General features: G+C 49.4%; 1 protein-coding gene across 17 annotated transcripts in view; it reads right to left on the bottom strand.

The window, feature by feature from the left end:
• The window catches only part of EPS15L1 (epidermal growth factor receptor pathway substrate 15 like 1), a 104077-nt gene that overhangs the window by 50558 nt on the left and 32551 nt on the right, over positions 1-20968 (bottom strand). For all 17 annotated transcript variants that reach the window (XR_002341604.1, XM_003123481.5, XM_013994629.2 and 14 more), the window contains 7 exons: positions 18774-18899; positions 14777-14836; positions 10796-11029; positions 6103-6260; positions 3621-3777; positions 3294-3379; positions 137-209 (listed from right to left, as the gene is read on the bottom strand). Coding sequence is in view for 16 of the 17 variants with exons in the window: in XM_003123481.5 (XP_003123529.3) it covers positions 137-209; positions 3294-3379; positions 3621-3777; positions 6103-6260; positions 10796-11029; positions 14777-14836; positions 18774-18899 (894 nt within the window). In the remaining variant the exon portion in view is untranslated. The remainder of the gene's footprint in view (positions 1-136; positions 210-3293; positions 3380-3620; positions 3778-6102; positions 6261-10795; positions 11030-14776; positions 14837-18773; positions 18900-20968) is intronic.

The following is a 20968-nucleotide window of genomic DNA, read 5'->3' as shown; positions in this document are numbered from 1 at the left end:
TTGGAAGCCCCCAACAGCTCAAGTTTCCAACAAATACACTGCTGCCCTCTTTGTCCTGCTCCACCACCAATGATGGGAACTCCCTGCGCCCTGCATCTGACACAAGGTCAATCCCACCAGTAAGCCATGTTCTTACCTGTACTTCATTGGTTTTCTGTCTGATTGCCTCCTCCTTTTCTCTAATGTCTTGTTCCAGTGAGTATTTCTCTCTGTGTGTTTAAAAATAGTTCATGAAAGCACAGATAGGGTGAATAAGTTGACTGTCCCTCCCAAGTTTCCCAACTTCTCAGGACTCAATCCCATTCGTCCCACATTAACCCACCCAGGCTGACCCCTGTCGGTGGGGGCAGAAGTCTAGGAATGACCCCTGGTGACCTTCTGCCCTATATAACCCACCCTTCAAGTGTGGGTGGGACCTGTGGATGCAGTGAGGCTTCACTCCCAATGTGGCCGAGAGAGTCTTTTAAAGCAAGAGGGTGTCAGAGCAGGGCTCAGGGCAAAAGAAGAGCTGGATGTGCCCCTGCTGACTTTGAAGATGAGGGGTCACGAGAGAGGAGGCATGGGGCAGGCTCTCAGAGCAGAAAGAGCTCCCGGACACACAGCACGGAAAGGAGACCTCAGACTCCCAGCTGTCAGGAACTAGATTACCCTCCCATTGGGCCAACACCTTGAAATCGGCCTTGTGAAGCCCTGAGCAGGGAGCCCAGTGGCCCCACCCAGACTCCTGATCTATAGAGCTATGCACCAATAAATGTGCATTGTTTTAAGCCATTCCCTACACAGCAAGAGAAAATGAATACATTCTCTAAATCTATGTTCATTCGCTCCCAATGATGAGTGTCAACTGCTCAGAAGTGCCAAGTACTGAGGACATGAAGACACATGGAGAAAGCCCCTGCCTTCAAGGAGTTCAGAGGCCAGTGAGAGAGACAGGCAACACATCGACACACAAATGCTTTCAACCTAAGTGCCGCAAAGGGAAATGCAGTGGGGTAAGGAAAGGGGGTGAGGAGGGTCCCACACAGAATGACCAGGGAAGGACTCTGAGGAATGTGGCCTGTGAATAGAAAATGTGATGGAAGGACATTAGTCAATGGAAACAGGAAGGCAAAGTTCAGCTGGAAGAGCCACGGTGAGACGCTCAGTGTGACGCAAAGTAGGGTGGGGAGTCCAGAGGGCTGGCAGCCAGAAGTGGCAACGAGGGGTCTCTGGCCCCCGGGACTTCCCCTGGCTACTCCCTCACAGGAGGCTGTGGCTGGCCGCTGTGCATACTGGGCACTCGATGGGGCCCTGCCTGTCTGTCTCCTCAGCTGCAAACACTCCCCAAGGCAGCCACCAGCCTTGCTCTCCTCCTTGGAGACTGAACTGCCAAATTCATGTGTTGAAACCCTAACCCCCAATATGATGGTATGTGGATGTGGGGCCTCTGGGAGGGGATCAGGCCATGAAGGTGGAGCCTCTATCAATGGGCTTAGTGCCCCCGTAAGAGACCCCAGATTGCTCCTTGCCCTTCCACCATGTGAGAACACAGCGAGATGGTGCTGGCTATGAACTAGGAATTGGGCTCCACCAGACACTGGACCTGCATGCACCTCTCCCTGGACTTTCAGCCTCCAGGCTGGGGAGAAGTACGTGTTTGCCATTTAAGCCCATGAGTTTGTGATAGTTTGTTACACAGTCTGAACACACTAAGACACTTCTCTGTGCCTCAAGGGGCTGCCTCAGAAGCAGGAACACCATGTGGCCAACAGACCCTGCCTTCCCTGCCAGGAACCCAGCACTTGCTCAACAATAAGACTCCCTATAGGCTGGGCCAGATGCGAACAGCTATGAACCTCTGCACATTCATTTCCACAAGTCTAAGAACTAACTAATGGGGAGTTCCCTGGTGGTCTCAGAGTTAGGACTTGACATCTTCACCACTGCAGCCTGGGTTCAATCCCTGGTCTGGGAACCGAGATCCCACATCAAGCCACTGCATACCATGGCCAAAGAAAAAACTTTTTAATTGACAAAAAAAGAAAGAACTACCTAGTAATACATCCTCTGTAGACTCAGCCCATTACAATCGGGTCACATCTCAAGGGGGGGGGCATGTTTTGCCACACCCCAAGCAATGGGCCTGAAGGTCACTCTCAAAGCCACCCAGGCCCAGCTTTCTGCATGCTTGCCTCTCGCTTTCACAGGGAAACACTCTGGGCTGCCAGGAGCTGCATGGCTGTGAAGAGGCAGCCCTGGCCTGACTCGGATTCAGACACCAACGTCCCTTCCAAGACCCCAACTCTTGTCTTACAGGGTCCCCTCCCTCCTCCACCTGCACTGCTAATTAACAGGCCCACCCAGGCTCTTAGATACTGGCCTGCCATCCTCATAGACCCTCTCAGCCTTGCCACTCTGCAAGTACTGATCTCTAGTTTGGAAATATGGCCCAGGGGGGCAGTGACAAAATGAGAGCCACCCTCTGGGCTGAGCATGAAGCAGAGTCTGGTGTCAGCAGGTGGCCAAGGCTGAGGCTTTGTGGCCACCCATCTAACTGGTCTCTCATGACATCTGTCCTGCCTTTAAATCTCAAGACTCTGCTCCACTAAGGGCACAAACCACACCCACGGGACATCCAACTGTGAGTGGGATCGGATCCAGCCTGCTCTGGCAAAGCAATGCTGTTTTCATTCCTGGTCAAGAAACACTCCCTTTCCTGTGAAGGGCAGGGTGCCTCTGGCCCTTCTTCCCACCCTTGGTTCTCCGAAGTAGGGAGAGCCCACCTCCCTCAGAATCAACTGGAAGATGATGCTGCTTTGAAGATCACAGGGGCAATAGGAAGTAGATGTATTCTTTCACAGCAGATTCTGAGAGTACAGACACCCCATCCAAAACCCTGTTCACAGGTGGGAGAACCAAGACAGTCGGCACTGGGAATGAAGACAGAAACCTGGACACAAAGCGTCTCTCACAGAGTTTAGCTGTTGGTCCTAAGCCATGATCTCACCATCTGAGACTCAGACACTTTATGTGTTTGGAGATAACAGGGCCCTCCTGAGGAGGGGGTGGGGGTGGGGGCCCTGTGGCCGCCCAGCAACAACATGCCTGAGACCCCATGGCTCACAGCAACTCCCACTGAGGATGTCATGAGTCAAGCTCACCAGTCACTCAGGAATTCAGGAGAATCTGAGTCCTTGTTTCTGAACAAACTCGTGACGGTCAACCTGTCACCTGGTTCACAAGCCTCTGCTACTTCCAATCGCAACCTGGGATAGAGACTGGGAATCTGAGAGGAAGGAGATACTTTAACATACCTTTGTAACTGGGCGATCTCTTGACTGATATCATCAAGTTCCTTCACACCGGTAAACTCCCCAGATCCAAGAGAAGTTGAACTGTCCTAGAACCAAGTTCAGACACAGAATTACAAATTGGCAAGCTGACCTCACTGCACAGCAGGGCTATCAGGTCTTAGAATTGAGGGATAAAATCATCCATCTCCAGCCCCAAGCCTGGGAGCCATCTGGGCAGCACAGACACACACCCCCAACAAGGACTGCCAGCGCCACCTGGTGGCGGGGTGTAGGAAGCAACACAAGCACGACAGGGGTGGCCCGGAGTGGGGGCCAGCAGCTACTCACCGGGATGGGAGTGCCTCTCTCTGAGGGCGGGACCATGTCTGGCGAGAGGACTTGAGGGGGGTCGATGCCTTTACTGACCTTCTGCTGAATGAAATACATAGCTAATGCGAATTGGTCTTTGCTTAACTTTCCCGTTTGCCTCGTATCGGCCAGGGCCCTGGGAGAAACATTGGATGCTAATTACACATCACAATCTGTTCCAACTACACAGAACCCACACTTTTAAAAAATGGACAACCACAATGATAAAAACAATAGGTCATAGCTGCAGCTCCTTTTCTACTGAACAAACCCCTCCCAGGGAGCAGTCCCGCCCCACCACCAGTGTCAGGGCTGGAAAATTGCCAAGCCCCACCCACGGGTCAAGGAGCTGGTCCCTTGGGAAACCCTCTCAGCCGCTAGGAGAGATGCAGCTGGCTCCTGATGGCATGCAGGCAATGGACTGAGATTCACATTCTGGTGTAAGTGAAAGCTGGGACTGTGTTCACACACAGATCTTTAGTTGGTTCCCGCAGCTTTATCTTATCTGAACGGCCTGGGACACTGGTTTTAAATGGGGATGAAAAGCAGGATTTGGGGTGATCATTATGAGAGGACAGGGCCTGGAGAAGCCAGGCATGGTCACACAACACAGGGGACAGTCCCCCAATGCTAAGGTGCCCCTGCCCTTGCGGCCTTCTGGTGTCCTGGCAGATGGGCAAGGCAGCACGTAAGCTCTGGGACTCCCCAGTCACCGAGAGCCAGCCGTTAAGGGAAAAGAAGCCTCATGCAGCAAGAACAAGATCTCCACCATCTGTGAAAATGTCATCCCTTCACTCACCCTGTTCCCTCAACACGCAGTCTTTCCCACGGCACACAGCCGCCTTGAGAACAATGAAACCCTGTCCTAATGCAGAGCAAAGAGCTGGAAAAGTTTAACAAACTCAGGCCCAAACACTGTGAGAGACAGGGCTGGGAGAGATCCCTTGAAATGTCTCTATTAAAGGCCAATTTAGAAACCTCTCTGTTCTTGTTAGGGCTGGAGGGCAAGAGTGACACTTTTGAATGCAACTACTTCTCCTGGGTCTGCCGGCGAGGGCCAGTTCTGCCACACCCCGCCCACAGTGGCTCTTGGCTGCAGCCTCTTCTCTCCTGCCTGTCCCTGCTTCCCCATCTCTGAAGGAGCAGGGGCTCCCAGGCCCACATGTGGGGGTTCTCTGTCCCCAACCAACTATGGCAGCGTGTTGTGCTTGTTGTGACACCATGTCGAATGGCAAGGTGAGGGGCCAACCTCCATCCTTGTTCTCTCCCTCTGACCCTTCTTGGCATGTTACCTCCAGTTCAGTTACGCCCCTTTCCCATGGCCACATACCAACAAACCTCGACTGTCCTTTCGCTTTCCCAGTGGTTCTTCAAGACCTCACTCTTTCTATCCATTCCCTCTGCTCCCTGTAAGCAATGTTTTCTGAGCACCTTCTTTTACTCCAAGCATATTTGTGATTTCATTATGTCATTTACATGTCATCATGCCACTTACTGGTTGGAATATATGTCATAAGTTACATCATGATCAGGGTATAATTTGAATTCCATGCACACCCCATTTCAGGATGATAAAAGGGGCACTGGATCTGAAGGGCCTGATAGAGACTGCCCCCAAGTTATCACAGGGCCAGGCCTCCTCTAGTCCTTTTGGTGACTGACAAGGTGTCGTGTGCCCCATGAGAAGGGACAGCCCATTTTTCTCAGTTGGGGCCTCACCTCACAACATGGCCATCTCTAAATTTTCGCTAAGGACAGTTATTTCTCCAAGTCACTCAGAAATGTGCTAAATTTCACAGCTCCACTTGGAGGGGTTCAGCCCTCCAGAATTACATGGAAATCCTCACAACTCCCAAGTGAAGCCCTCCAAGGCCCGGTACTCTGGGGAGAAAGCTAGGAGGTGACTGTCACCACTGGCCAGGTACAAAAGGAGCCTGCTCAGTGCCATGAAGACTGCATGCCAGCCCTGGAAGAAAGTGGGAGTGAGGCTGGCTCCCTGAGGTGCAGACCGGAGTCTCACCCTCCCCACCAGTCGAATCACTGGCCTTCATGGGGCAGGGCCTGAAGGGGATGTGGCCACATCCCTGATGCCCAGGGTGGCATATTCTCCCCACCCCCCGCCCCACACCTCCGCGAGGGCAGGGCCGAGCACCTGCATCCCCACTGGCTGGGCTGAAGGGTGCATAACCACCAGTAAGCACTTGTCCCAGCCACCCAAGCAGATGGCCCCAGAGCTCCCCAGAGGGACAAAACAGGAGAGCTTCCTGCTGAAGGAGAGTGAACTGACCTGTATTCCATGCCCTTTACACTCGGCCCTGACAGCAGCCCCCTCCCGTCCTCTCACCCCCTCCAGACCTGCACACAGCAAGTCTCACTCAAAGGGTGAGCCACCCACAGCCATTACCTCCACACCACGAGGCCCTGAACACTGAGCAGTAGATGTCCACCCATCTGCCCTTACCATATGTGTGCTAGAAGGTTCTGGGTGAGGCCTGAGTGCATGAAGATCTCCTTCACCTCCTGGCCACTCACATAGCCATCCAGGTCCAGGTCGGTCTTCAGGAATATCTCGTCAAATCGCATCTTGTCCGCCACCGGCACCACCCAGTTTACTGTTGGCTGAAAGGGTTTTTCACAACAGTTAATCCTCAAGCTGCTCATCACCTACAAATGCAGGCTATTCAAGTGTTTCGTGCTTGTTTTAGCAGAAAACCTTCTATGAGCTGAGAGGGCAGACAGGATCCCTGTTCTGTAAGTGGGGAAACTAAAGCTCAGAGAGGAGGATACTGCCTTGGTCAGTCTAATACAATGCCTCTGTCCACCCATCACGGTGCCCTCAATCTTTGTTCTGAGAGGGATGTAAAGTCCCAGAGGGTCCATCTGCCAGTATCCGTCTATCCTTGCTGCCTGGGACACGAAAGCAAGCTTGTGACCACCCTTCAGGAGGGGGCTTTGAGCACGCTCACTTTGCAAGGACTATGTCCTGAGAACCAGCCCAGTGCCCATGCCTGCCTTCCTGGCCTTCTGTCTCCCACCTGCACATCTCTGCAACTGCCAGGGGCATTCTCAGGGCTCACACTTCAGGATCCTGCAGCAGGGATGAGAGGACTATTGGCAGATGGACCTGCTGGGTCTTTATATCCCTCATCCTTCTCTGACCCTGACCCCCCTCCCTGCGGCTCAGCAGACCCATGTGAGGTATCAGTACACACAAGGCACTGATGGGCAGTGGGTGAGGCTGATGTGAAAACTGCACCCACAGGACAGGTGGGCTCTCGGGGACCTGTAACGCCGATTGGGGAGCCCAGGCCTGGGTAGCATGCACACCACCTGCAAGAGCCCTGCTCTGGCAGACAAAGCTGAGAGCCCAGCAACTTGATGTGACTTTGCATGTGTGACCTCTCTCACCACCTGTCCAAATGCTACTTAAGAAAGGCCAATCCAGGTCCACCGGGGCCGCCTCCAATCTGGAGGCAGCCGGGCCCCTTCAACTGCTTATTCTGGGTTTCACTTCTAACCTTCGGGGGCTCTCACTGCTCCATGTTTCACAGCATCTCCGCCCCCTTTTCTAGAGACGTTTCCCCTCATCTGCTTCTTCTGACCAGGTCTCTCTTGTCACCTAAAGCCAGCAGGTTCCAGATGTGAGCAGGAATCCAGAAAGCAAGTTTGGGAAGAAAGGGACGACACGCTACTCAGGGTTTCAGGTAAGGAGCAGAAAGATTTAGGACAACTAGGATTAATCAAAAAATTTATCAGAATTTAGGAACCAGATTCTAACTGCCAGGGCTCAGGCAGCAAGAATTCAGAGAGCGTTTCACCTGTCACATTATGGGAATTTTCCAAGCCACCTCAGGGTCTGTCACGGAACAGGTCGATGGAGATGTAAAGAGGCAACAAAGGAGCTCTAATGAAGACAAGGCTTGCTGTCTTTCAGTCAAGAGCCTGGAGCAAACTAACCGACTGACTCCAAGATAGCCACAGAAGCAGCAGCAGCGGGCAGACAAGCTGAGCTGAGGGGAAGAAGGGTTTCTGGGTCCCATGGTCCAAACATATTACAACTCTGGGATGAAAGTGTCCAGATGCTCACTGCTTTATTTCTGGGGTCTTGGGGTGTGCTGGCAACAAGAACCTGATGCCTATGTGGCTACCAATCCAACACTGGACAACCTTTCCCTTAGAGCGAGGTCTCCTGGAAAGGGCTGGGTGTAAGGTCACCTTAGCAGCTGCAGGCCTCTAGTCAATGGGAACAGACCCTGGTGGCTAGAAGAGGCTTCATCCCATACCTGGCCATGAGGGCAGGACTGGGGGGCCCTCAACGGACCCCAGGTAAGGCATCACTGACCTGGGGGTAAGGGAAGTGTGGGAGGGGAAAGCACAGAGCTTGTGGGTCCCCAGAAATGCCCGTTCCCACATCTGTGATTCCACCAGCTCCCCTACTCCTGGGGAAGGGGACACACACCACCTCTGACCCCAAAGCAGCCACTAGTAAAAACTGGTCTAGTTAGGGGCTCAGCAGCATGTTCCTGGGATCTGGGGAGAACCACCAGACCACGGCAGGGGTGGGGGGCAGCATGAGGCTGGCTGACTTGCACCTATCAGCAACTTCAGCCACACTTGCTCCCCTGTAACACACACCTCCACTAACCTAACCTTGGTACTTAAGAACTCTCAGCAAGAATGCTGCAGACTCAAGGTGTCGGGTCTTGGAAAACAGCAGTGTGTACATGTCAAAGTAACCAGCCTCAGCCCTGCTTCTCTAATTGCACCTCACCATTCCCTGGTCATCCTGCCCCAGCCTTCTTCCTGTTTCAAGGACACACCAAGTGCCCCCACTTCAGACCTTCACCATGTGCTAGTTCTCAGGTGGCTTCTTATCATTCAGGTGTTTGCTCAGATGTCACCTCAGCAGTGACCTTCAGCTGGCTTCACCCCTTCCTCACCTTGACATTTTCAGGCCAGGGCTTGTCCTGCTTTCTCATGGCTGGTGGACCTTCCATAATTTACTGATTTGCTTATGTCTGTCTCCCCACATGGGGCAGGGGCCTGTCACACAGTCACTGTGGCACCCCCAGGAGCACCAGGCATTGGTTGGTGAGCTGGTAAAGACTCCCAGGATGGGCCATCAGGAGCAGGGGATTGTTCACAGAGAGCCACAGACAGCTCACCAACCAGAAGCTATGCTTGTTCAACTGGCCTCTATGACCAAGTCTCCACAACCCTCTCTGATCTCTTTTTTTTATTCTAGGGTATGATGAGCTCCTTGAAAATGAACTTCCCAAGTCAAATATTTAACTTTAAAAATACATCACAAGCAGAGTTCCCACTGTAGCACAGCGGAAATAAATCCAACTAGTATCCATGAGGATGCAGGTTTGATCCCTGGCCTTGCTCAGTGAGTCAGGAATCTGGCGTTGCCATGACCTGTGGCGTAGGTTGCAGATGTGGCTTAGATCCCACGTTGCTGTGGCTGTGGTATAGTATGGCAGCTGTAGCTCCAATTAGACCCCTAGCCTGAGAACTTCTATGTGCCACATGTGAGGCCTCAAAAAGCAAATAAATAAATAAATAAATAAATTTTTAAAGTCACAAGCAAGAGAAATTATTGTCTTATTATGTTTCTCATTTTCATTTTTATCATAGTTCAAAGCTGCACAGTAGTACTGGCTGGCCTTTTTGTCACAATTCATTGCTCTGCCTTTGAAACCACAAATGAGGGAGAAAGTGAAGCTTAATTCCAGACATAACTCACGCTCACATTCTTGCCTGTTTTAGCCTCGAAGGTGCCCTTTTATAAAGAGCGTGTTATGATGCTGCCTTTGCTAGAACAAGAAGCATCTTTTTTGATATATAAGACACTGCCACATCGAGAGCTGGAGTCCCCTCCTGTCTTCCCAACACAGGAGGAAGGCCTCCCTCCCTCACCTGGTTACTCAGCTCACTTTGACTGAGCATCAAAGTACCACAGATTCTCCTAGATGCCAAGATTATAACCAAGAACTCTGCTCTCATGAAGCTAACGGCTTGAGGGTCGGGGGCAGGGTAGACACAGATGACAAATGCTACGTATTTAACCATGCCTAACAGTGCAGGTGTGAGAAATCTAGAAGCGCACAGGTAGAGGGTGGCCAGCCTGGTGTCACGCCAGAGTCCCCAGATGAGGTGCCCCGGGAGCAGAGGCCTCACAACGCTGGGTGCCACGGTACAATCTGGGGACACACCCTCCCAGCAGAGGGACCACCTGAGGCAGGAAGGCCAGAGGGGTGAGTAGAGAGCCTGGAGGTGGGAACATGCTGGGTGTGTCTGGGGAAAGGTGATGTTTACGTGCAAGTGAATCCAAGAGTTAACTGTGAAGCCCTGCTGCCATGGTCTGAATGTTTGTGTCCCCTCCAAATTCCTACAGTGGCAGTCCCAATCCCCAGTCTTATGGTATTAGAAGGTGGAGCCTTTGGGGATGGTTAAGTCATGAGGGCAGAGACCTCATGAATGAGATTAGTGTCCTTACAAAAGGGACCCCAGAGGACTTCCCTGCCCCTTCTATCATGTGAGGACACAGCTAGAAGATGGTCACCTGTGAACTGGGAAGTGGCCCCACCAAATATCAAATCTACCGGCACCTTGATCCTGGATTTCCAGCCTCCAGAACCATGAGAGATAAACGTCTGTTGTTTAGAAATCACCAGTCTGTGGCATTGTTATAGCAGCTGGAATAGACTGAGACACCTCCGTCTAGAGGTAGAGATTTAACTGCAGAGATTTAATTTCATCACAGACTTCACCCTTCTCAGGTCACAAACTACTTGTACCCAAGAAACATCTTACTGGGAGTTCCCACTGTGGCTCAGCAGTAATGAACCCAACTAGTATCCATTAGGACGTAGGTTTGATCCCTGGCCTCTCTCAGTGGGTTAGGGATCTGGCGTTGCCACGAGTTGTGGTGTAGGTCGTGAATGAAGCCTGGATCTGGTGTTGCTGTGGCTGTGGTGTAGGATAGCAGCTGTAGTTCTGATTAGACCCCTAGGCTGAGAACTTCCATATGCCTCAAGTGCAGACCTAAAAAGACAAAAAAAAGAAAAAAAAAAATCTTGCTGAGACTCTACCCAGCAGTTGTAAACAGCTGTTCTGAGATGCGGCTACCCGCACAGAGGGCACCATACCTGTGTTTGCTTGATGCTGTGCTTGGGAGACAAGCTCCCAGTGCTGTTCAGGCTGCTGACGCTGCCATGGGAGGGCGTGGAGCGGAGGCTATCTTTGGGTGGGGGGCTGGCGGGCAGGACGGGCACAGCGCCTGGGAACACTGTCTTCTTCCTCTTGGAGGGGGGGATGAGAGATGGGGGCAGGACGGAGGGCACGGGCTCCTTCTCGAGGGCTCGGTACACCAAGTGCATGGCCTGGGAGCACAAAAGAAAACAGTGTTCAGGTGGTGAGGCCCAGAGCCAAGGGCGGACAGAGGGCAGCTCTTTCAGGGGCTGCAGTGATATGATAAAGATTGCTCTCTTTGAGGTCAGTTTCAAATGGGACAGAGTAAAAAACCTTTTCTTGGATTAGCAGTGAGAGCCTGCTGTGTAGCACTGGGAACTATGACTAGTCACTTATGATGGCACATGATAATGTGAGAAAAATGAATGTATACATGTATGTGTAACTGGGTCACTATGCTGTACAGTAGAAAACTGACAGGACACTGTAAACCCGCTATAATGGAAAAAAATAAAAATTATTATATATATTTTAAAAAAAACCTTTTCTTATGAGCTATGCTGCCAATGTATAATTTTCCAAGACTTTTGTTTAATCACCAAGACTGAAATGACTACAAAAGCTAATCACGCCAGACTCCAAACATGCCCCACAAAGCAGAGCCACCACCTCCAGGGCTGATGACTCCCAAAGGACTGGAACTTGGAAGTCTGAACACGCACCACGATAGTACACCTTAAACTTATACAGTGCTGTAAGCAGGTATAGCTCAATAAAACTGAAAAGGGACAAAAAAAAAAAAAAAAAAAAAGACACACCACAAGAGCTGCATGTACTTCAAGATATTCAGGAGATACACACACACACACACACACACACACACACACACACACACACAAATATGATATTCAGGAGACACAGAAAACTACTCAAAAGGGTGTGTGTGCCCAGGACAGACAGGTGGCTCTCCTGTTTGAGGTAAGCAGGCAGAAATAAACTCTGTCTAAAACAAGGGTTGAAAGGTATGTTCTAGGAGTTCCTGCTGTGGCTCAGCAGGTTACAAACCTGACCAGTACCATGTGGATGTGGGTTCGATCCCTGGCCTCATTCAGTGAGTTTGAGATCCGGCACTGCTGTGAGCTATGGTGTAGGTCACAGATGCGGCTTGGATCCCTCCTGGCTGTGGCTGTGGCTGGCTGGCAGCTGCAACTTCGATTTGACCCTAGCCTGGGAACTTCCACATGTCACAGGTGCAGCCCTAAAAAAGACAAAAAAAAAAGTCTGTTTCAAAAAGTAACAAAACCAAACTAAAATTACAACCCTCCCACGCACTTCAAACTAGTCTTTTAAGTCTCTATCTGTATAGAGAAGGGATCATTCACACAAGTAAAAACTTAAAATTCTACTAAATGTTAAACCCAGCTAGTGATGAAAAGAAGCACAAAACACAACTCTAAGACCCACTTTTTTTTTTTTTTTAATCTTTTTAGGGCCGCACCCACAGCATACGGAAATTCCCAGGCTAGGAATTCAATCAGAGCTGCAGCCGCCCTACACCACAGTCACAGCAATGCCAGATCTGAGCTGTGTCTGCGACCTATGCCATAGCTCACAGCAACGCCAGATCCTTAATCCACTGAACGAGGCCAGGAATTGAACCGCATCCTCTTGGATACTAGTCGGGTTCATTACTGATGGGCCATGACAGGAACTCCCATCTAAGACCCATTCATAAAGGAACATAAACGTTGGCTGAAATAATATTGGAAAAAAACAAAACAAAACAAAACCAGAAATTCATGGTTCCTGAGGCTGTGAGGAGAAAGGCATGTTCCCAGGTTCACTCCAGGACAATCCTTCCATTCCTGGGGACCACCTCAAGGGGAGTTCAGCAGTAAGAGAAGAGGGTGGGAGAAGGAGAAGAGGGTGGGAGTGTCAGGGCTCTGGCATGGACAGAAGCAGATGTGGAAGCAAATGTCAGTCTGCATGTACACCTACTTCTCAGCTCTGGCTGCTGAAAGTGCCTGGAAGCGGTGGCAACCTAGTGGCACTGAGCATACCAGTGCCCAGACCCTGGTTTCTAATACCATCCTCCACTACAAGGTACCAGGGCTCCCTGGAGAAATGGGTGATGAAATGGGCTGGGAGAGGGGATGTACAGGAAGAGCCAGGAACATCCTATCATGCCAAAAGAAAGCAAGTGCTCAAAGAACAACAGGATGTGATCAAATGACAAAGGAGCCAGCTGGGAGAAGCTCCCACTGGGCAAAATAAATCACGTCAGTAAAGAATTATAAACTATGGATCAGGGAACAAAGGACACATCCATAAGCCCACTCTGATATCAACAAATTCCTTACAGGAGGAGGCCAGCTAGAAAATGTGCAAGAAATGACAGAATTAGAAAATCACTATCTGGCAACCACCCGAATCCTAACTGACTCAGGAGGGCGCAAGAACTAGCAGGTGAAGGTTGTAGGGGTAACAGGGTGTTTAGTTCTACAAGTCTCCCAGGAAAGAGTGGGCACAAAGGAAAAGAGTAACCGTGGAGAGAATCCCAAAGCCTCACCTCCATCAAAGCTGACATAAAGGTAGTAAGACGTCAGAGTTCCCACTGTCACACAATGGGTTAATGATCCAGTATTGACTCTGCAGTTGCTCAGGCTGAGGTGCAGGTTTGATCCCTGGCCAAGCACAGTGGTTTAAGATCCAGCATTGCTGCAAGCTGTGGCATGGGCTGAAGCTGCAGCTTGGATCCAATCCCTGGCCTGGGAACTTCTATATGCTATGGGTATAGCCACCCCACCCCCCAAAAAAGCATAGTAAGATATCACATGACCTATCCATGTCATGTGCCCTGGGAAAATGCGCCTCACATCGGTGGGGACCTGCCCCACAAAAGTGCATGGCCTGGAGTTCCCGTCATGGCGCAGTGGCTAACGAATCCGACTAGGAACCATGAGGTTGCGGGTTCGGTCCCTGCCCTTGCTCAGTGGGTTAAGGATCTGGCGTTGCCATGAGCTGTGGTGTAAGTCGCAGACGTGGCTCGGATCCCGCGTTGCTGTGGCTCTGGCATAGGCCAGTGGCTGCAGCTCTGATTCAACCCCTAGCCTGGGAACCTCCATATGCCACGGGAGCGGCCCAAGAAATAGCAAAAAAAAAAAAAAAAAAAAAAAGAAGTGCATGGCCTGAATCATCATGAGGAAATAGCGGACACCCTACAAAGTGGTGGCCTGTGCTCTTAAAAATGCCCATGTGGCCATGAGACACAAAGACAGAGGCAGGAGCTGATCAAGATTACAAGACATGAAAGAGAGAGGGCTACAGATGTACCACATGAGGCTAGAATCTCTCTCATTACAAAGGATACGCTGGGAATGACTAGCAAAACATGAATAGCAGCCTTAGATTAGATAACAGATTAAGACAATAATAGATATAGTAATATATAACATATATGATATAACATATAAGAGATACTATAATAAATCAGACAATGTTAATGTCAATTTCCTGATTTTGAATTGGACAGTGGTTATATAAGAGAATTCCCTGGTTTTAGGATATAGACACTGAATTATTTCAGGATGAAAGGCTTGTGTTTGAAACTTACTCCAAAATGATTCAAAGGGAAAATGAATGTGTGTATACATATGCACACATACACTCATCTGGAGAGAGAGGGAGAGGGAAAAAAGAGAAAGAGGGAGGGAGGGAGAAGGATAAAGCAATGTAATAAAACTAACACTAGGGAACCTGAGTGAAGGGTATTCAAAAGAATTCTCTGTAGTCAAGTTAAACTCAAAACATGTCAAAATAAACACTTAAAAAATTAAAGAAGAAAAAAAAAAAATCCAGAAACCCCCCCCACCCCCCGCAACGAGCTGCACATTTCCTTCCTCAGCAGAGGGGGGAAGAGAGTCACAGCAGAGGCCTACCACAGCAAACTCATCTCTGTCCAGGTGCCCGTCCTTGTCAATGTCACTGAGGTCCCAGACCTGCAAGGGAAGAGCAGCAAGGCTTAGTGGGGGGTGGTACTAAGGCTTGGGAAGTCAGGGGAAGGGCCTGTGTGGCAGCAGGCACACCCACCAGAACTCAGATTCTGCCTGCACATCAGGGTTAAGATTAGGCAATCAAAATGCATTTAAGAACCCACGTGGGAGAGTTCCCTTCATGGCTCAACGGTTAAGGAACTAGGCCTCGCTCACTGGGTTAAAGATTCGGTGTTGCCATGAGCTGTGGGGAAGGTCACAGACATGGCTCAGATCCTGCATTGCTATGCCTGTGGTATAGGCAGCAGCTGTAGCTCCAATTCAACCCCTAGTCTGGGAATTTCCATGTGCTGTGGGTGGGGCCCTAGAAAGAAAAAAAGAAAAAAAAAAGTGTGGAGAGTTCTCTTGTGGCACACAGCAGGTTAGGGATCCAGCATTATCACCTCAGCAGCTCAGGTCACTGCTGTGACATGGGTTCAACCCCTGCCCAGGAACTTCCATGTGCCATGGGTGTGGCAAAAACAAACAAAAAAACCAGTCAGCAGGTTCTCTGAAAAACCATCCAGTGAAGTGCTGTCAGTTCCAAGATCCTTTCTACCAAATTATGTTTCATTTTCTCTGAAAAACGATCATTATTATACTCACATCCATCCTGATTTTCAGATTCTTTGGTTTTGGTGGAGATGTTGCTCTGAACACAAGCACTACCCATGCACCCACCCCTGTCCCACACACACACAAATTCAGCACCAGCCCCCATTCATGGCTGGGGAGGGCCATGGGCATGCACTTAAGCAGGTCTGTGGGATCCTGTTTCCTCTCCCCCATCAGTGGATGGTAAGGAATATGCCACAAAATATGTCAGGCTCACCTAGCACCCTGAAAGACAAGGCAGGCATGGATCAAAGGCCGCATGCTGGGTTTTCACAAGTACAATCAAGGCACTAGCCTCCTGATCCAGGTCAGTCCTCCAGGACTGGCAGGCCTGCCTGACTTGGACAGTGCTGCGCATGGCATCAGTGCCCAGAGGGAGGTAGGTACACTAGCTTCTCCAGCCCAGGGATGCTTCTCACGAGTGGGTCCTCCTCTTCACCCCCTGCTGCGGTGCCCTTGGCTTGGACCTCTCCACCACTTCACAGAGGCCAGAGCTTCCAGCTGGGCTCCCCGCCTTCTCCTGTCCCCAGGGTACCCACAGGGCCCTAGAAAGCACTCTGACCCTGCCAAGCCCTGCAGAAAGCATCCAGTCCCTGCCCTTCCCCTTCCTCCTGGCACATGGAGCCCACTGTGCCCTTAGTGAGTTCCTGCACCCCAGCCCAGCCTCCTGGGATTCTATCCACCTTGACCTCTAGGGACCTCAAAGTGTTCACAGTCCCCTCAAGCACACAGATGCCCTTTTAAAGGTGCCTGGCACTGGGCTGAGTACTTTACGTTTGTGGCCTCTATTCAGAAAGCAGAAGCTCAGAAGAGTAACTTACCCCCAAATACAGCACATATGGGCCTTCCTGGCTCCACAATCCTCCCCTGCCCCGGTCTTCCTCACCTCAGCACCACTGATATCCAGGGTCAGGTCATCTCTGTGGTGGGACAACCTGTGCACTACAGGATATTGAGCAGCACTGCTGGCCTCCACCTACCTGATATCAACAGCACCCAACCCAGGAGGAAGAACCCAAAATGTCTCCAGATACCGCTGAACATCCCCTGGGGGCCAGGCTGCCTCTGCTCATGCTGTCATGCACCCAGCCTTCTCAACCCATCATCTGCCACCTGTCCCTTCCCCCTTGAGCCTATAACACAGGGGCACCTACTCTAGGCAGCCTCCCCTGACTGCTCTGTAGCCCTCTGTTCACGTGGGTCAGCTCCCTCCCCCTCTACTGCAGTCAGTCCGTGATTATCAGGGAGGCAATGGGAGGTAGGGGTGGAAGTACAGAGCACCAGAGCTTCATTCTTTTCACCATGTGACCCTGAGCAATTAACTGGCCACTCTGAAGGCTCCTGTTTCCTTATATGGAAAATGGAAGTGATACCATCCGCAACGAAGTAGCTGCAAGTACTCAGTGATATCTTTCCTGAAAAGTACAGGACCTGGCATGTACTAAGCCCTCAATGAACAAATATTAGGATCTTAACTTCTATTTATTTATTTGACCTCCTGGACTGTATCTAATTTCCTCCCCATATTCCCAAAGCTCAGCACAAGGCTGGCCCAGAGCAGACTCCAAAATATGTTTCTGAATGACTAAATGGATACATAATATGAGGGTGCGTGGACACACAGATGAACAAGTGTGTGCACAGATGCATGAAGGGATGCATGAGAGCACTGATGCATGTGAGCATGGACAAATGAGTTCAAGGATATGGTTGGATAAACCATGAGGTTGTGGGTTCGATCCCTGGCCTTGCTCAGTGGATTAAGGATATGGCATTGCCATGAGCTGTGGTGTAAGTTGCAGACGTGGCTCGGATCCCGCGTTGCTGTGGTTCTGGCGTAGGCTGGCAGCTACAGCTCCAATTAGACCCATAGCCTGGGAACATCCATATACCAAGGGAGCGACCCTAGAAAAGGCAAAAAGACAGAAAAAAAAAAAAAAAAAGAAAGAAAGAAAGAAAAAGGATATGGTTGGATTCATGCACAGATGGATGGGTGTATGGATGTGGATGCATGTAGGCACAGATGGATGGGTACACATATGGGTTGATGTTTGGAGGAAGGGAGAGAAGGAGAGAGGAGCAGATGAGGAGTGACCCCTGTGGACAAGACCCGGAGCCAGGGCAGAAGAACCACTGAAGCCACCCTTCCTAGTTGTAGCTCCCTTTCTAATAAAGTGCACTCTCCTCTGTCAGTCTGTCTTATTAGTGATTTGACTCTACAACATTACTACATCCAATTGTGGGGTATTTTGAAGAACTGCCAAATAAAGGCATACGCTATGCAGAAGCACATAACCCCATCCTGCCTCATAAAGACCACTGGTGATCAACGTGGGTCCCCATCACAGGGTTGTCTACACCACACCACGGCCAAGAGGGAGTCAATAGGATCTGAGAGATCCCCTTCTTAGTGGCCTCATTTCAAAAAGTCCTATCTGGGTCCTATCAAATGGGCCAATGTCTATAAAAGTGATATTCAAATAGACATGTTACTTGATAAATCCCAGTGAGCAGGAATTTGCACCTTTCCCATGGTTCTACCGGTTGTCAAGAGCTAGACCCATAGGTGCGGCCTGGAGCAGCAGGGACCAATCTCTGTCCTGCTCTAAGCCTGCAACCTGCCTTATCAGCAATTCTATCCAGATAACAACATCACCTTGTCTCTCGGTCCAGAGCTGGAAACTTGGCAGAGAGAGAGCCATGTGGAACTGGGCTTTATGCATGAGCAAATACATGTGGGGCCATAATGCAAACCTCATTAGAAGGAAAACAGTTTGGTACAGAAAGCTGTATCTAAAAAAAAACCTGCATTTAATAGGAACAAAACTCAGAGGAAACGGGGCGGCACATACACACACAAAAAAAAAAACAGGATGGGGGATGCATAAAATTTTATCTAAACTTGCAGCAGAATTGAAAGTATCTTTACCTTCGGTTCATAAACAGGAAAAAAAATTAAAAATAGTAAAGAAATAAAGAGATACAGACATTTACTTCTATACTACTTCCCTAGAAGCACAATATAGAAAGGAAACTGCAGCCTGGATTTGGGTCCCAGCTCTGCCTGTCCTCAGCCCTAGGTAGTGAGTCCACTTCTGAGGCTGCCTCCCCATATATGCTGGGGAGCTTCTGTGAGCTGCACCCTGTGAGCCCCGAAGCCATCCACATCAGCTCTTAAGAAACCCAGTGGTGCACAGCCATGCAGTAAGGCCTCATACGTTATCTGTGGGGGGCAAGCATGGGGCTGAGCAGATTCAGCAGCAGTGCCCAGTGTGAGAGAACCACTTACCCGGCCCAGGACATCAAGAGGCAGCTTCGAGTTCATGAGGACTGGCTTGACTTTGTCTCCAGAGAGCAAACCATTGATGGGTAAGAGGCTTTCAAAAATGCCATCGAATTTTGCCTTTTCTTCTACCTAGTTGGAAAGAAATAGGCTGAGTAAATGAAAAGTGTAAGAGTCCAAAATGAGCCCTGAACTGAAGCTGACTGAAAATGGACAAGGACCCAGCCCTGGGCTCACCCAAGAGTATAGGATGGTTTTACTGCCCTTCTAGGATGAACTACACCCTGAAGAAAAGAGCCTCTGCTGTGACTAGAGATTTAGTAGCCATGATAAACAGAGGAGAGAGGAGCTGGCTCCGGGCTTCACTTTCTGCCACAGGGGATGCCTGGGAGACCAAGGTCACTCCTACCTATCTCCTAGGAGCTCACCAGGATGAGAAAGATGTGAGAACAAAGAACTAGATCTGGATATCAACCCACAGAACTTAAACAACTCAAGAACCAAACATAAAAATAAACCAAGGATGTAAGCACTAATTATCAAAATTGGCTTTAAGTGTAAGTCCTTTGTTCTAACATTAGAAAATAAATCAAGAATAAAGCTCCTCATGAAGAGAATGAAGGGCTGGGCAGGACTTGCAGTGCAGAACAGCAGCCACTGCCATTCTGAAATATGAAATGAGGGCAGTAAAGGGAGCTGTCAGTGAGGGAGTTTGGACAGGGGCCTCCAATCTGCCCTTCTATGGAAACAAAGCCCGTGGCAAAGGGAACTGAGGAGATGGCAGCCCTCTCACCACTCACTCTAACCACAAGCTGAAGCCAAAATACTCTCAACAAGTGTCCATCAATGGAAGAATGGATAAACAAAATGTGGTCCATCCATACAATGGAGTATTATTCAGCCATTAAAAGAAATACAACATTGATGCATGCTCCAACATGGACTAGCCTTGCAAACATTATGCTGAATGAAATAAGTCAGTTACAAAAAGACAAATGCTACGACTCCACTCATAAGAAGTCCCTAAAGTACTCACATTAATAGAGACAAAGTAGAATGATTGATGCCAAAGGTTGGAAGAGAGGAATGGGAAGTTAGTGCTTAACGAGGACAGAGTTTTATTCTACTAGATGAAAACATTCTAAAGATGGACACTGGTAATGTGAATATACATAACAGCATTGACCTCTAGGACAACTTCAAACATACTAACATTCTATCATATGGGTCCCAGAAGGAGTAGAGAGAGAAATGGGCAGAGAGCTTATTTCAATAAATAATAGCTGAAAACTTCCCTACATGAGAAAGAAAGCAGATATCCAGGTCCAAGAAGCAGAGAGTCCCAAATAAGATGAATCCAAAGAGGTCCACACCAAAACATTATAATTAAAATGGTAAAAATTAAAGAAAGAGGGAGTTCCCATTGTGGCTCAGTGGTAACAAGCCCAACCAGGATTCATGAGGATGCGGGTTTGAGCCCCTGACCTTACTCACCGGGTTAAGGATCCAGCGTTGCTGTGAGCTGTGGTGTAAGTAGCAGAGGTGGCTCAGATCCCTTTTTGCTGTGGCTGTGGTATAGGCCTGTAGCTATAGCTCCAATCTCTAGCCTGGGAACTTCCATATGCTGCAGCTGAGACCCTAAAAAGAAAAAAGAAAAAAAAAAAAAAAAGAAAATTTTTGCATACCACATACAAAAATAAACTCAAAATGGACTAAAGACCTATATGTAAGACTGTATACTATAAAACTCCTAGAGGAAAACATAGGTAGAACACTCTTTGACATAAATTGCAATAGTATTTTTTTGGATTCCTCTCCTAGAGTAATGGAAATAAAAACAAAAATAAAGAAATTGGGAGTTCCTGTCGTGGTTCAGTGGAAACGAATCCAACTAGGAACCATGAGGTTGCGGGTTTGATCCCTGGCCTCGCTCAGTGGGTTAAGGATCTGGTGTTGCTGTGGCTGTGGTGTAGGCCAGCAGCCACAACTCTGATTAGACCCCTAGCCTGGGAACCTCCATATGCTATGGGTGCAGCCCTAAATAGCAAAAAAAGAAAAAAGAAATTGGACCTAATTAAATGTAAAAGCTTTTGCAAAGAAATAAAACCATCAACAAAAGGAAAAGGCAGCCTAGTGAATGTGAAGAGATTTGCAAATAGTTTATCTGATAAGTGGTTAATATCTAAAAATATACAAAGAAT

The sequence above is a fragment of the Sus scrofa genome, chromosome 2, assembly GCF_000003025.6.
Source record: "Sus scrofa isolate TJ Tabasco breed Duroc chromosome 2, Sscrofa11.1, whole genome shotgun sequence".
Lineage (NCBI taxonomy): Eukaryota > Metazoa > Chordata > Mammalia > Artiodactyla > Suidae > Sus > Sus scrofa.
Note: the sequence above shows the minus strand (reverse complement) of the source record. Positions and strands in the feature narration are given on the sequence as shown.